The 17,313-nt window shown below is 44.0% G+C and overlaps 1 protein-coding gene across 1 annotated transcript in view; it reads left to right on the forward strand.

Moving 5' to 3' along the window:
* mical2b (microtubule associated monooxygenase, calponin and LIM domain containing 2b) overlaps positions 1–17,313 on the forward strand; it is a 267,163-nt gene that overhangs the window by 219,656 nt on the left and 30,194 nt on the right. The window contains 3 exon segments of the mRNA XM_078221390.1: positions 375–472; positions 7,571–9,020; positions 16,560–16,660. Coding sequence (XP_078077516.1) covers positions 375–472; positions 7,571–9,020; positions 16,560–16,660 — 1,649 coding nt within the window.

Below are 17,313 nucleotides of genomic sequence, written 5' to 3' on the forward strand. Positions count from 1 at the left end.
TGGCTGCTTTTCCGAGGCAGCGGGAAATGTAGACAGTGTTAATGGATGGGAGTCTGGTTTGAGTGATGGACTGGGCTTCATTCACAACCGTTTGTAATTTCTTCCGGTCTTGGGCAGAGCAGGGGCCATACCAAGCTGTGATACAACCCGAAAGAATGCTTTCTATGGTGCATCTGTAAAAGTTGATGAAAGTCATAGCAGACATGCCAAATTTCCTTAGTCACCTCCAGGAATAGGCCTGACCAGAGTTGGCAACCTCCAGATAGGGTGTTTTATAAACTTCTAGTTCTTCAATAGCTTTCCAAACCTAAATTCTAATTTTGACATTAGATCATGGAGAGTTAAAATTTTGATCAATGTCCTTTCCGTTAAAGAGCTGCCCCTGTTACTGAGGAAGAAGATGGAACCAGCAGCAAGAGAAACTGCCTCAAATCCAGTGAATTCCGCTGAGAACACAGGCCATGTTGTTCAGGTATGTACAACCAGGCATTATCTACATGCATTTGTTTTTCTCCGTTTAGCTCATAGTAACTTAAGAACCCAGTTAAAATAAAGAAAGAACTTGCATTGCCACTGCGCCTTGCCTCTCCTGAACGCTTCAAAGCCAGTGAGGTACTTTGGAAGCTAAAGCCACAGTTGTAATGTAGGAAATGCAGCAAACCAATTTGTGCACAGTAAACTCAAACAACAATGTGATGAATGACCAGATCGCCTGCTGGTTGAGGTATAAATATTAGCCAGGAGAAAGGAAGAACTTGCACTCTAAGTAGTGGCCAGAGGATCCTTTACGATCTTTTTATTAAGGGAAAAGCGATGGCGTAATGGTATTGCCACTGGACTAGTAATCCAGGGACCCAGGGTAGTGCTCTGGGGGCGTGGGTTCGAATCCCACCACAGCAGATAGTGAAGTTTGAATTCAATCAAAATCTGGAATTAACAGCCAAGATCATGAACCCATTGTTGTAAAAATCCATCTGATTCACTAATGTCCTTTAGGGAAGGAAATCAGCTCATCCTTACCTGGTCTGGCCTAAATGTGACTCCAGATTGTAATGACTTCAATCAGGCCATTGAGGTTGGCCTATTGGAGTATGAACTCCCTGATTAAGGATCCAATTGATGGGCCAATCAGGGAGGCTTTGCCTTGTATTTAACTCATCTCCTCTGACACTGCTACAGGTAGACTACGAACTGCTAGCACTCTCTGTACTGCTGTAGAGTTGTACATAAGGGGATTTTGATGAAGAGACTTCTGCCTCTGCAGACTTATTACACAGACCCACAGCAATGCGGTTGATTCTCAAAAGCCTACTTTAATAGAGGGCTGTTAGGGGTGGAAAATAAATGATGGCCCAGCCAGCGATGCCCACAACTGCTAAAATTATTATTTTTTAATTGGTGTGGGCGTATGGGGCTTTGGTGTAAGGCTTTATCCAAAACACAGCACCCTTAACAATTGTGCATGGGTGCTTCATCAGCCTGGATTTCATGCTTGAGTCTTAGGAGTGGAACCTGAACCCACAACCTTCTGACTCCGAGCAAGAGAACGCTGCCCAGTGAGCCACGGTTGACAGAGGACAGCCGGGCTGGTCCTGGAACCTGAGACAAAAGAGACACCAGTTCCCTCTGGTGTGAGTCAATGCATCCAAGAGAAAAGGGGGAGGAGATTGCGAAATAAAAAGAAAACACTATTGAAGGGCACGGAAATGTAAATATGTAATATTTACGATCACAATGACGTTCTGTCGATCTGCGAAGCCGAGATATTGGATACGGGGAGCTCTTATCAGTCGCTGCTCCTGGACATGAATGCAAACAGATTGAGGCATTGTTAACGGACAAAGCCAGCGTAATCTCTTAATTAGCACAGAATGTTCTTTTGTCTCCTGGTCCTTGGAAACGCGGCATAACCTGGCTCACTATCTGCTGATTCTGGAGGATCAGCAGATTTATACCCTCACTGTTAAGCCACAGAATAGGAATTTCTGAAACAATTTGCTGGTACATTTCTCAATTGTCTGTGAAATGAACTAAAGGAATGACAGGCAATTTGGATATTGGGAGTTTTCTTCTTCCAGGAGCTCTTTCTCCCTTTATATTTGTTGATATTGTTTTTTTTTGTTCGGCTGGTTGTGTGCTGGGTTCAAGAATCTGTCACCATTGAGTGGCTGGGTAGAGGGCGGTGGGGGGGCAGGAACTCACAGTCAGGGAGATTTACCTGTTTAGGCCACTTGGCCACTAAAGTGGCGGTCTTAAAGGGACAGGCCTGGGTAGCAAAGGCTGCGCCCCAACCAGCGTACAAAGCCATAGGAGATCTGTTAGTTTCAATGGAAATTCCAGAGTCAATTCAGCAAACTAGGTTCTACAGATGGTTCCTGGGAGGAAGCAGAAGTCAATTTGATCCGAATTGATCTGTTGGGGCTTCTGACATTTCAGATTCAAAGCTTGTTTTACACCAACCTGATTTCACTCTGCATTAAAGTGTGTGTCGATGTGTGTGTATGTGTTCGTGTCTGTGTGTTTATGTGCTTGTGTGAGTGTTTATGTGGGTGTGGCGAGGTTTGTGTGTGTATATGTGGCTGGGTGTTTGTGTGTGGGTGTGTGTATACATGTGGCTGGGTGTGTGTGTGCGTGTGACTGGGTGTGTGAGTGTATATGTGACTGGATGTGTGAGTATATGTGGCTGGGTGTGTGAGTGTATATGTGGCTGGGTGTGTGAGTGTATATGTGACTAGGTATGTGAGTGTATATGTGGCTGGGTGTGTGGGTGTATATGTGGCTGGGTGTGTAGGGGTGTATGTGAGTATGAGTATGTGTGTATATATGTGGCTGGGTGTGCGCGTGTATATGTGAGTGTGAGTATGTGGGTGTATATGTGGCTGGATGTGTGAGTATATGTGGCTGGGTGTGTGAGTGTATATATGGCTGGGTGTGTGAGTGCATATGTGGCTGGGTGTGTGGGGGTATATGTGGCTGGGTGTTTGTGTGTGGGTGTGTGTGTATATGTGGCTGGGTGTGTGAGTGTATATGTGACTGGGTGTGTGAGTGTATATGTGGCTGGGTGTGTGGGGGTATATGTGACTGGATGTGTGAGTGTATATGTGGCTGGGTGTGTGAGTGTATATGTGACTGGGTGTGTGGGTGTATATGTGGCTGGGTGTGTGGGTGTATATGTGACTGGGTGTGTGGGTGTATATGTGGCTGGGTGTGTGAGTGTATATGTGACTGGGTGTGTGGGTGTATATGTGACTGGGTGTGTGAGTGTATATGTGGCTGGGTGTGTGGGTGTATATGTGACTGGGTGTGTGAGTGTATATGTGACTGGGTGTGTGAGTGTATATGTGACTGGGTGTGTGGGTGTATATGTGACTGGGTGTGTGAGTGTATATGTGACTGGGTGTGTGAGTGTATATGTGGCCGGGTGTGTAGGTGTATATGTGAGTATGAGTATGTGTGTATATATGTGGCAGGGTGTGTGAGTGTATATATGTGACTGGGTGTGTGAGTGTATATGTGACTGGGTGTGTGGGTGTATATGTGACTGGGTGTGTGGGTGTATATGTGACTGGGTGTGTGAGTGTATATGTGACTGGGTGTGTGGGTGTATATGTGACTGGGTGTGTGGGTGTATATGTGGCTGGGTGTGTGAGTGTATATGTGACTGGGTGTGTGGGTGTATATGTGGCTGGGTGTGTGAGTGTATATGTGACTGGGTGTGTGGGTGTATATGTGACTGGGTGTGTGGGTGTATATGTGGCTGGGTGTGTGAGTGTATATGTGACTGGGTGTGTAGGTGTGTATGTGAGTATGAGTATGTGTGTATATATGTGACTGGGTGTGTGGGTGTATATGTGAGTGTGAGTATGTGTGTGTGTGTGTATAAATCCGTGGGTGGAATTTAATGATTTTCCCACGAGGTGTGCTTGGTCACCCCCCTGGCGGTGCTGCTGACAAGGGAGCACTGTCCGCCTCTGATTGGTTGGCAGCTCTCAGGGGGCTGGCTCCTTGATCCCGGTAAGGCCTATCACTGGACACTTAAAGGTGTTTCATACGATTGACCTTCCCCCTCACCTGAATTAAATACCATCACGTCTTTATACTAGTGTGAGATTTTGTGTGGGTGTGCGAATATGTTTATGATTGTGTGTGCCTGAGTATGCATGCGTGTGTGTGGCTGTATCCATGTGTTTGGGTGGGTTTAATGTGAGTGAGGATTGGGAGTGTGTGCACGATGGTGTGGTTATGCAGAAGTGCCGAAATTCTACTGCCCCGTCCTCCACGGAATGGGGGCAGGCGAGGTGCGGACAATGGAAATGCCTGTTGTCCTTGGGCGAGATTTTCCGGTCTTGCTTGAGCGAGGCCGTAAAGTCCCGTCCAATTGTGTGCAAGTAAATGTGAGTGAGTGTGTTGGAGTCAGTGAGAGTGAGCGCGAACCGATGGGTGTGGGTGTGATTGAGTGTGTGTGTGTGAGTGTGTGTGTGCATCTATATGTGTGTGTGTGTGTGTAAGCATGTGGGTGTGATGGGTGTAATCTGAGTATGTTTGAGTGTGAATCTGTAGGATGGGTGATCTGTGAGTATGTGGGTATTGGTGTGAGTAAGAGTGAATGTACAGGTGTGAGTGGTGTGTGGATGTGATTGAGTGTGTGTGAGTAAATTTGAGTGAGTGTTGGAATTGGTGTTAATGAGTGTGTGGGATGTGAGCGAGTGTGAATGTATAGATGCGTGAGTTAGAGAGTGGGTGGGTGGGTATATTTGCCACTAACCAGGTAATATACATTGTCTAAGCAGTTTAGACAGTGAGTTCCAACAGGCTACATGACCATTGGGAGAGTGGGAGGCAAGATCGCAGCTCAGCCCAGTACCATTCACACTGGATGACCACACACCTACATTTCAGCACCAGTCAATGGACAGCAATCAGGAGCAGGAGTCCTGATCACAGTTTTCAGTCGGGGGACACTGCAAAGTTATTATCATAATCCCAACCTGCCGAACACCACACAGACTCTGGTCAGGTGTCACCATTTATTTTGAAGGGAGGTCAGCTCTTTAATCGGCACTCCAAAATATTTTCGTAGGGTTGTGGGGAAAGGGACTAATTGGAAAGTCCTTTCAAAGAGCTGGCACGATGGGCTGAATGGCCTCCTTCTGTATTGTGTGATTCACTGATTAGTTGAGCTTATATGCAATTATATGCATTGGGATCAATTATAAAACTGGAGATTAAGTACTGCACCTAGGGAGAGGGTTGAAAAATGATATCATTGAGAGCGTTAGAATTATTCAGTACGCCATTTCTGAATCTGCAAAAATTCCAAATTCAAATCTGTTAATTATGTTAATGCTTTCTGGTAAGTTCCTCAATCCTCTAGTGGCGGGGCTCCAACAGTCAAATTCTCTCTGCCATGCTGCCTTTGAATATACTTCCGGGATGAATCGCTGGATATTTATCCATCCCTCTTTATACTGAGTCCACTCCACATTATAAATGTGTCTGTGTGAGTATGAATGGCCTCGTTTCCACAATGATTGATATAACAGGGTCCAACTATCTCCCTAACCAACACAGGAATACTCCTTTGGTGTTATTCTAATCTGACCTCCAGCTTTATTTGAACTGCACCTTCTTAAGGGTAATTAGGGATGGATAATAAATACTGGTCTTGCCAGCAATGCCCACATCCCAAGAATGAATAATAAAAAATGTCAGTTTGTGAACACCACTTAGGGGGCAATTCACGGGGTATAAGTAAATAGAAACTAATTAAACCCGCATGTCTCCCAGACTGTGGGAGGAAACTGGAGCATCTGGAGGAAACCCACGCAGACACAGGGAGAACGTGCAGACTCCGCACAGACAGTGACCTAAGCTGGGAATCGAACCCGGGTACCTGGCGCTGTGAGGTAGCGGCACTGTGAGGCAGCCGTGCTAACCACGGTGCCGCTCACTGCCAGCTGGTTGGGTGCATTGGCCATGCTAAATTCTCCCTCAGTGCACTCAAACAGGTGCCAGAGTGTGGCGACTAAGGGATTTTCACAGTAACTTCATTGCAGTGTTAATGTAAGCCTACTTGTGACACTAATAAATAAAATATTAAAACTGAACGGCAAATTGTGATTTACTTATCTTTCTTGAATTCAGTGCACCTTAACAAGTTTTCAACTGATGTAAACACGGCCTGAAATATACATGGTGTAAGATGCTGTAACCAGCAATTTCAAGTTGATATTCATGGAAATAGTTAATAGTTATCTTGTTTTTTCCAGTGGAGAGGGAGTGTTTATATAAAGCTTTGCGCCAACCTGGCTCCTATCTTGCTCCCAAGTCTCACACTTTATTACAGAGGCACAGCAATCTGAAAAGAACCACAGTCATTTCATGCTGAGTCCATCTGACCTGGAGCTTGACATTTACAAGAAGCTGCAATTGCCCTCTGACTGACCCTGGGAGATCAGTTATTTGAATTTGCCTATCTCAACCACTTCTCCACAGGGAAGTCTGGAGTACTAGATTCATAAGGACAGGTAGATTAGCAGAAGTGATGGAATGGCAATAAGTCAGGACGGTGAGTGGCTTGGACAGGAACTTGCAGGCGATAATGTTCCCATGCATTTGCTGCCCTTGTCCTTCTAGGTGGCAGAGGCCACCAGTTTGGAAGGTGCTGTTGAAGGAAGTTTGGTGAGTTGCTGCCTTGTATTTTGTTGATGCCCGTTGCACAGAGTGATGTGATTCAACTTCGCATCTGTGAGTACTTTCCCTCATTCGTACTGCTGAGGGCCATGTGGTCAGGCAAGGAAATGTCTGTGCATCACCTGGAAACTGGCCACTGAGAGGTATTGAAAGGATCCTGGGAGGAAGTTTCTCTCCTGCAAGAAATCTGCAGAAGGTAGGGGAGAATAAAATTAACTACAAGAGAGAATAGGGTTGACTAGAGGTGAGAATAGGGTTAACTAGATGAGGTAATAGAGTCAACCAGCGGAGAGAATAGGGTTAACTAGAGGAGAAAATAGAGCTAACTGGAGGAGGAAATAGAGTTAACTAGAGGTGAGAATAGGGTTAACTAGAGGCAAGAGTAGAAACATAGAAACTAGAAGCTGGAGTAGGCCATTTGGCCTGTTGAGCCTGCGCTGCCATTCATAATGATCAGCCATGATCAATAGGGTTTGACCAGAGGCGAGAGTAGGTGGACTAGAGGTGAGATTAGGGTGGACTAAAGGCAAGAGTAGGGTGGACTAGAGGCGAGAGTAGGGTGGACTAGAGGCGAGAGTAGGGTGGACTAGAGGCGAGAGTAGGGTTGACTAGCAGCGAAAGTAAAGTTAACTAAAGGAGGAACTTGAGTTACCCAAAAGCAAGAATAGGGTTAACTAGAGAAGAGGATTGAGATAACCAGAGGAGGGAATAGAGTTAACTAGAGGGGAATGGAATTAACTGGAAGAGAATACAGTTAACTAGAGGGGTAACAGAATTAACAAGAAGGGAGGCATGGAATTAACTGGAAGAGGGGATGGAGTTAGCTAGAGCAGGCAAAGCTATTGATGTACTGACTTGAAATATTCTTCTCTCCTAGGCTCCCTCAGTCCGCAGCCCGAGTCACCTGACAAGGGGGTATTCTTTACCGAACAGGTCAGCATGGCAACAGAAAGCTGTCAAGGTTTCAGAGCTCTCCGTTACAGTTTCTCAACCTCACCCAACCAGCAACGCAGAAGGCCCACTGGCAAACCGACAGCCCCATCAGCCTCAGACATCTCATTCAACCAGGGCAGCGCACAAATTGTCTATCTGGTGTAACAATGCCTCAGAGCAGGAGGGAGAACAGTTTGAGTCTGACTCACATGTTAGAACCAATCGGATTACAAAGGATGAGGACATACCAGTTCCAGAAACTTCCACCTCATCAGATCAAGGGACTGAACAGGCTTCTCATTCAAATCTTACTTTAACTGGTGCTGTTGGAATGGAAGATTCAACGTCACAACAGCTACCACTGATCAAAAGACAATCACATAGTTTGGCAAAGAGATTGATTCGCTCATCCACACGGCCATCGCAGTCACTGGATTGGAACTCTTCGGTCACAAGTAAAGCAACCACGGAGGAGCTGCAGGAGACTAAGGAGGTCAAAGAAATTGAGGACACTGTCGGGGAGGTCTATCTTCGAAAGTGTGACCCAAGGAAACCAAATGAGACCAAGACCAGATCTTCAGTTTTAACGCTCCCACGGATTTCAACAAAGTCAGAACTGCACTGTCCACTGGTGGTTCCCAATGCAGAAGGCGCCTCACCGGGTGGTAGTGTTTCAGGTAGTGACTCTCCCAAATCTCCTCTGAGCTACTTGGTCAATGCGTTTCGGAGGTCTTTCCCGGATAGCAAAGGTTCAGTGCTACCGGACAATATGGAACGGACACAGGAAAGGAAACCCAAGACGAGATGGGCCCGGCCTTTTTCAAATAGTTCTTTTCACGGTCTGTCTCTCAGTATGTTCCCCATTTTCACACAAGGAACATCTTTGCCCTCGCAGGACACCGAACAGCCGAGTTCGATTCCGCCACGCTCTCCTCTTCCAAATCAGCACAAAGACACCCCTTCAGCACCTCCTGGCAGATCAGCCATCGGGGAATTTCACAACACCACAAACAGTGTCAACGAAGATTCCAACAGGATCACTGGGAGTGAAAACCAACACCATCACGCCATGGAGAAGGATCCAGGTTGGAGAGAGAACGTTCCATTGAAGGGTGGCAATTCTGGTCGGGTGAAACCTGAGCTCAATTCCTACACTCAGAGGAATAATGCGCAATTTTTTTCACTGAGACTGCGGAGCCCAAAAGCTGAAAGTAATGAGAAGCCAGTCTTAGTGGTGGATGACGCCATGGCAACTAGATCAAAGAATGACATTTGGAGACTTTTGGCCAATTTCAAGAAGAGGAACATTAGGAACAAAGAGATGAGGGAGTCTCTGCCAAGTGCATACTCTTCCCCAGGTTCTTCCAAACTGCAGAATTCCAAGGAGTGCCCAGGTACCCATGCATTGCTTTCTCTTTTGTCAAAGGAATAAATTTGGCATCTAAGAAGGATATATCAGAGTATTTTCCAAATAGAAAGAAGCTAGGAACTGTGGAGGAGTAAAGAAATCTAGCAGCCCTAGTGCAGAATTCATTAAAACCCAGTGGACAGGTGTAAAAATAACTTTAAAATGCTAATGCAATGGAATATTAATAGAATTTATCACAACAGGATTACAAAGAGATGGGAGTCATGCTGCAATAATGTAACATTGTATTCATAATGCATAATGTTTATATCATTAAAATTGTGGATACTGGAAATCTGAAAAACAGAAAATGCTGGAACACATTGGTTAGAACACATCTAAAATGTTATAAGTTCATAAGATATAGGAGCAGAATTAGGCCATTCAGCCCATCGAGTCCACTCCGCCATTCGATCATGGCTGATATGCTCCTCATCCCCATTTTCCTGCCTTCTCCCCATATCCCTTCAACCCATTACCAATTAAAAATCTGTCTAACTCCTCCTTAAATTTACTCATTGTCCCAGCATCTACCGCACTTTGGGGTAGCGAATTCCACAAATTCACAACCTTTGGGAGAAGTAGTTTCCCCTCAACTATGTTTTACATGTGCTCTCCTTATCCTAAGACAATGACTTCTCGTCCTAGAATGCCCCACCAGCGGAAGCATCCGCTCCATGTCTACTTTATCCATACCTTTTATCATCTTATATACCTCAATTTGATCTCCTTTGTATTCAGTACTTTATTAACTCTTTCATGGGATGTGGACATCGCTGGCTGGGCCAGCATTTATTGCTCACCGTGTCTGTGACAGCTCTTTGAAAGAGGTATCCGATTGGTCCCATTCCCCTGCCTTTCCCCATAGCCTGGGCAATTTTTCATTTTCAAATATTTACCAAGTTCCCTTTTGTGAGTTGCTACTGAATCTCCTTCCATCATCCTTGCAGTTCATTCCTGGTCATTACAACTGACTATTTTTCAAAAATCTCTCCTCATCTCCTCGCTGCTTCTTTTGCTAACTACCTGCAATCTGTGTCCCCTGGGTACTGACCTATCCACTCCATCTGACGAAGGAGCAGCGCTCCGAAAGCTAATGGCATTTGTTACCAAATAAACCTGTTGGACTTTAACCTGGTGTTGTTAAAACTCTTACTGACCTTCCTGTCAATGGAAATCATTGCCTTGAGAGGAGCCAAAACCCAGAACCTTCTAGCTTGGAGCTAAGGTTCAATTCTGACTGAACATTCATTTTCTCTCAGTTGTAACTGAGATTTCTTTCCAGTTAGTTTTCAATCCAAAGGCGACTTGGTTTAGCTCTGTTGACGTGTAATGGAAATAAACTGAGGTACCTCTACTTTCCATTTGCTGCTGACACGATGAAAGGTTTATTCTTTCTGAGCTGCACACAGAAAGATAAAACTGAGTGTACAAATTGCCAGGATTGATTTGAAATTCAGTTTGGAAAGTGGTGTTACATTTTTCAAAATGGCAGCATCATAAAACAGGTCATCAATGCATTATTACATAGAGATTTCAGTGCAGAAACAGGCCATTTGATCCAATTGGGGTTTGTATGAGCCCATTTTCAACTATCTTTATCTATCTGCATCATCGTATCTTTCTATTCAGTTCTCCCTCATGTACCTATCTAAATTCCCTTAGTAACTTATCTAGATTCTCCTCAATTACTTCCTGTAGTAGCAGGTTCCACATTCTCACCACTCTCTGGGTAAAGAAGTTTCTCCTGAACTCCTTCTTGGATTTATCAGTGACTATCTTAAATTGATGGCCCCTTGTTTTGGATTCAGGTAAACGGAAAAGTCTTCTCTACGTCTGCCCTATCAGCACCCTTCATAATTTTAAAGACCTCTATCAGATGCTAAAGGCAAGAGACGCCTCCTGTTCAATCCTGATAGTTATCTGCCTTGTAAATCTGTTCTTGCACATTTTTCATTGCCGACTCCTCACATCAAACAACATTGGATTAAATAACTATGCCCACAACTGAGCACTTGATTCTCAATATGGATCCTCAGTAGGTTGGTGGCAGAACAATTTATGAATATTTATGTTACCTTGTGTTGTGTGGTAGTGAGTTATTAATATTTCATCAGAGTACCTTTGTTATCTGGTATCCTTTTGAAATTTTTATTTTGAAATGTAACTGGACACTATGACGTTAATTGTTTTACATCTAACAGATGTTCACAGTGTAAATATGCTTCCCAAACAATATAAAGTGCCAACGGCTATTTCGTTTTAAACAACATGCTTTAACTGTACAGAGAAGCCCATAGTAACTCAGAAAGATATTTCGACCTCACACCATTTTCTGGAAAATATTAATTCATGTGATTTTTTATATTTGAGTGGAGAAGTGTGGAGGCAATGTTTCCCATTATCCAAACACGTCAGAATCTCAGCAGGCTAAATCTTGGCTTTGTGCAGCGGGTGTGAAAAAGTTGATTGTTGATTGTTCCCCATGTCTTCACCAGAAGTTAAAATGGGGGATGTAAAACCCCTGCCGGCTTTCTAACACTAGTTATACACCATTGCACAAAGCCAATATACAAGGCATACACACACGCACACACACACGTATGTGTGTGGACACACATATATAGACGCACATATATATATACACACATACTCACACACATACATACATACACATAGATACACATGTACATATATGCACACACACACACACATATATCCACACACACACATACCCACACACATATACACACATACCCACACACATATATACATACTTTAATATACATATGTATGTATACACACATATACACAAACATACACACACAGATCACAGATTTTAGATACGTGAAAAGGAAACATTTGCAGGGCATTGAGGAAACAGCTGGGGGTTGGGGCTAATTGGATCATTCTTTCAAAGAGTCTGAATGGCCAGAATGGCCTCCTTCTGTGCTGTATCATTCTATAATAATTTTGCATGCATTTCCTGCCAACTTGTTCAATTCCTAATACGATTCACATTTACATTGAAAACAAACCCTGTTAATGTGTCACACGGTAACTTCATTCTCACCCCCACATCGTTCTGTGGAGGTGTTGCAGTGCCATTACTGGTGGAGTGTGTAATTACAGCATGATTAGTTACATAGGTGATTTCCACAATGAATGTGAAGCTAGGAATTTAGAATCATAGAATCATTACTGCGCAAAAGGCCATTCGGCCCATTGAGACTGCATCGACTCTCTGACAGAGCATCTCACCCAGGCCCACTCCCCGCCCTATCCCCCTAACCGAACACAGTTACCATGACTAATCCACCCAACCTGCACATCTTTGGACACTAAGGAGCAATCCTCCTAACTTGCACATCTTTGGACTGTGGGAGGAAACCGGAGCACCCAGAGGAAACTCATGCAGACACGGGGGGACCGTGCAAACTCCACACAGACTGTCACCCAAGGCTGGAATTGAACCCAGGTCCCTGGCGCTGTGAGGCAGCAAGGCTAACCACTGTGGCACCGTGGCACCATAATTTGTTATGCGTATGTAAAATAAATATAGAATGTCCCATTCTAAATTGGGTATCAAACTATATTGTGGTCTTCTATTTATCCATTGCTTTACACACTGTTTGATAAATCCAGGAGTTTACTATCTATTATTCTGCTGCTAAGGTGAGGTTCTGTCACTTCAAGGCCAGAAAGCATGATTGCTGCTGAGTAAATACTCGTGACCACATACAAGTTATTTGAACAGGTTAAAATATGCAGGCTCCAGTATTTTTTGTTCCTAGAGAATTCTTATTTATTATTTGAGGTATAACACAGAAATTGGAGTGTCAAACAAAATGTGGTAAATGATTCCTCGTGTTACAATCCCAGCGGTTGCTAATACTGGACAAATCAGATCCCAGAATGAAACCTGCCTTGATAGACCTAATTTTTTTTAGAAACCATAGAGGAAAGTTAATGAACAAATTCACAGGAGTCTGCCGACAAGCTTTTAATACAAAGAATAAAATATTTATTAAAACAAGAAAAGTGAACTGTATTGCACCTGCCAAAAAGTTTGGAAAGATCTCAATACAAGCACAAGAAGACAATTTAAATTCCCATTGTTCCTTTTACATGGCAATATCTTTTCATGCACATAAACCAGTGAAGAATTACCACTAGCTTAACATAAAGGCTTCTTGTTTAGGACTAGCACAGTTAAAAACAGTTTTTTTTCAGTGAATTCCTGAGCATTCACTTGATGCCCTCCCCAAACTAGATGTGGGCAGCATGGTGGCGCAGTGGTTAGCACTGCTGCCTCACAGTGCCAGGGACCCGGGTTCAATTCCGGCCTTGGGTCACTGTCTGTGTGGAGTCTGCACATTCTTCCCGTGTCTGCATGGGTTTCCTTCAGGTGCTCCAGTTTCCTCCCACACTCCAAAGATGTGCGGGTTAGGTTGATTGGTCATGCTAAATTGACCCTAGTGTTAGGGGGATTAGCAAGGTAAATATGTGGGGTTGCGGGGATAGGCCTGAGTGGGATTGTGGTCGGTGCAGACTCAATGGGCCAAATGGCCTCCTTCCGTACTGCAGGATTATATGTTTCATAGTATGTCTCCCCGAGGTACCCAAAAATTATATGCTAAACTCACTGTTTTGTCAATTGCAGAGCAAACAGATGAGTTCTCGAAACTCAGTTTTTAGGTAGCATTTCCGCTAAACTGATCACTTTACTGAGTTCCATCATTTGGATTATTCAGTTAACTACTGTCCTACTAGCCTTGCAGAGAGAACTTCAAATCCCTGTATTCTCTCTGACACAAACGCGTACTCTCAGCTCCTGTCTTTTCTGTGTCTGGGTACCTGGATCACTGTTGCAAGTAAAGTTTTTCAACTTTGTGTTTTGTTTCCAGAATCATTGAACTTTCAATCCCTTTTAAGCCATCTCCTTTTACCTTCAGGGGTTGTAGAACCTCATTAAAATCATAGATATACAAACCAGCCCAAAAGACCTTAAACCCTTTAGGCACAAGTCTATCCAGGATCCCAGGCACCAAAGTTCGGAAACAAAATCTAACTGAAAGCATTTTTACCTTTCTTAACACACAAATATATAATTCAACTTAAAATGATGCATTGTTCATAACACTAAATGCACTACTTTTATAAGAATGACTATAAATGTTGTATCTATCACACATTCAATGTCCATTATACCTGAAGTCTTGATTTGTTTTATAGATATAATTAATCCTTTGGAAAATCAATGTTAGTTGATGACCTAGACTCTGAACCTCACATTGAGATCAGCAAAGTTTGTTACCTATACAGCAATTAAACTCTAACTGACCTGAACCTGATAACAACCTAGAATCAGATGATGTTTACAACACAAGAGGCCGTTCAGCTCTTCTTATCTGTTCTATCTCTCTATAATAGATACTCACATTGTCCCATTTCCTGTAGCTCTGCAATTATTTCCTCTTCAGATAATTTGTTTTATCCTTCCATGGGGTGTGGGCATCGCTGACAAGGCCAGCAGTTGTTGCCCATCATTAACTTCCCTTGAGAAGGTGGTGATGATCTGCCTCCCTGAAGTCCATCTGGTGCAGGTTCACCCATAGTGCTGCTAGGAAGGCAGCTCCATGATTTGGATCCCTCCTGATGGCACTGGGTACAGATAAGGCTATGGGCCTGACAACATACTGACTGCAGTACTGAGGGCTTGTGACCCCAAACTAGCCACATCCCTGGAAAGCTGTTCCATTACATCTTCAACACTGGTATATACCCGACAATGTGGAAAGTTGCCCAGATATGTTCTGTCCACAAACAGCAGGACAAATACTAATGGCCAATTGCTGCCCCCATCAGCTGACTGGCAGTCATCAGTTAAGTAACAGAAGATATCCTCCATAATACTTCCAAGCAGCACCTCCTCAGTGGTAACCTGCTCATCAATGTTCAGTCTGGGTTCCATCATGGGCTCTTGACTCCGGATTTAAATACAGCCTTGGATCAAACAACCAATGTCAAAGGAGCTTAATTCAGGAAGTGAGTTGAGAGTGGCTGGCTTTGACATCAAGGCAACATTTGACAAGAGTGTGGCATCAAGGAACCCTGGCAAAATTGATGTCATTGAGAATCAGAGGTTAAAATCTCCACTGGCTGGAATCAAACCCAGCACAAAAGAAGATGGTTGTGCTTGTTTCAAGTTAGTCATCTTAATGCCAGGGCATTGCTGCAGAGGTTCCTCAGGATCAGGTCCAAGGCCCAACCATCATCAGCTGCTTCCCCTCACCATAAGGTCAGAAGTGGGGATGTTCACTGATGACTGCACAATGTTCAGCACCATTCACAATTGCTCAGATACTGATTCAGTCCATGTCCAAATGCAGCAAGACCTGGACAATATCCTGGCTTGGGCTGATAAGTGGCATGTACCATTCACGCCACACAAGACCCAGGCATTGACCATCTCCAACAAGAGAGGACTTAACCATCTTGCTCATCAACAACCTGGTGATTACCATTGACCAGAAGCTGAACTGGACCGGAAGATAAAAACTGTAGCTACAAGAACAGGTCAGAGGCAAGGAATTCTATGATGGGTAACTCACCTCCTGACTCCCCAAAGCCTGCCCATCCTCTACAACGCACAAGCCAGAAGTATGATGGACTACTTTCCACTTGCCTGGATGAGTGCAGCTCCAACAACACACAAGAAGCTTGACACCATCAAGGACAAAGCAGCCCACTTGATTGGAATCCCATCCACCACCTTCAACAGTTACTCCCTCCACCAGTGAGGGACAGTGGCCGCAGTGTTAACCATCTACACGTAATCCACCAAGTATCCTTTGCCAGCACTTTCCAAACTATTGACCTTTGCCACCTATAAGAACAAGGGCAGCAGACACGAGGGAACAGTACCACCTTTAAGTTCACCTCCAAGTGTTACACCAACCTGACTTGGTCATATGTTGCTGTTCCTTGACTTTTGCTTGGTCAAAATCCTGGAATCCGAACAGCATTGTGGGTGTACCTTCACCAAACGGACTGTGGCTCAAGAAGGTTACTCACCACCACCTTCCCCAGTGCAATTATCAATGGGCAATAGATGCTGGCTTTGACAGTGATACCCACACTATAAAGAAAAGTTCTCCCTGAGCCTCTCTGTCTTTCCATTACTTTTCCTCCTTTAAGATGCTCCTTAAACCTATCTCACTGACCATGCATTTGGTCACTTGTCCTAATATTTCCTTATGTGGCTTGGTGTCAAATCTTGTCTGATAACGTGGCCATGAAGCACCTTGGGACACTCCTACTGCATCAAAGATGCTGTACCAGTGTAATTTACTGTTGTCCATGTAAGAACCACAAAAGCCTGAGGAAGGAGGTGTGGAGCGGAGGGTTGGGAAAAGAAAACCATGTTTACATTATTTACACAAATGAAATGTTGAGTGACACGCATTCAGGCTGTTGACAAACGCAAAGTTGAGCAGTGCCTTTCTCGTTTTATTGCTTTTAGGTTCTGAGGATCTGAAAATCTTCACCCACGTCTCTGAAAGCGAATCCGAGTCAACCAGTGATACGCCGCCATCTGAGGAGACATTGCCATTAAGGCGAAGGGTAAGGACAAATGCTATCTAATGAGAATACTGCCACGTCCTGCTAACAGTTAGATAGTGAAACCCTGCAAGGTAAGGGTATGAGCAATCAGAAGTGAATGTTACCAAAATAGAAGAAAATAGTTAGCCAATAATGTACACCACGTCCCATTTCACCTATGTCTGTAGCACAGGGAAAACACGGTAAGAAGTTTAACAACACCAGGTTAAAGTCCAACAGGGTTATTTGGTAGCAAAAGCCACACACTGAGTATGGGGAGATTGAGATCAGGGATTGTTCTTCTTTACTTCCTGATCCGTGTGGCTCTGTATTGCAACAGTAATTGGCCTGTCAAGCTTGTTTAATGAAAGGTTTTAGCTAAATGTTTTCATATATCCTTGGCCCAACTGAGGTGTTTTAAAATGTAGTAATTAGTTGCTACCAAATAACCCTGTTGGACTTTAACCTGGTGTTGTTAAACTTCTTACTGTGTTTACCCCAATCCAACGCCGGCATCTCCACATCATGAGCACAGGGAAAAGCCATTCATCCAAACTGGCCTGTGACAGTGTCTATGTTCATTGCAAACCTCCTCTTTATCTCATCCTGTCAGCGTATCTTTATATTCCTTTCTCCATCACGCTTTTATTCAGCCTCCTCAAATTCATTTATGT

This window comes from Mustelus asterias, chromosome 9, assembly GCF_964213995.1.
Source record: "Mustelus asterias chromosome 9, sMusAst1.hap1.1, whole genome shotgun sequence".
Classification (NCBI taxonomy): Eukaryota; Metazoa; Chordata; class Chondrichthyes; order Carcharhiniformes; family Triakidae; genus Mustelus; species Mustelus asterias.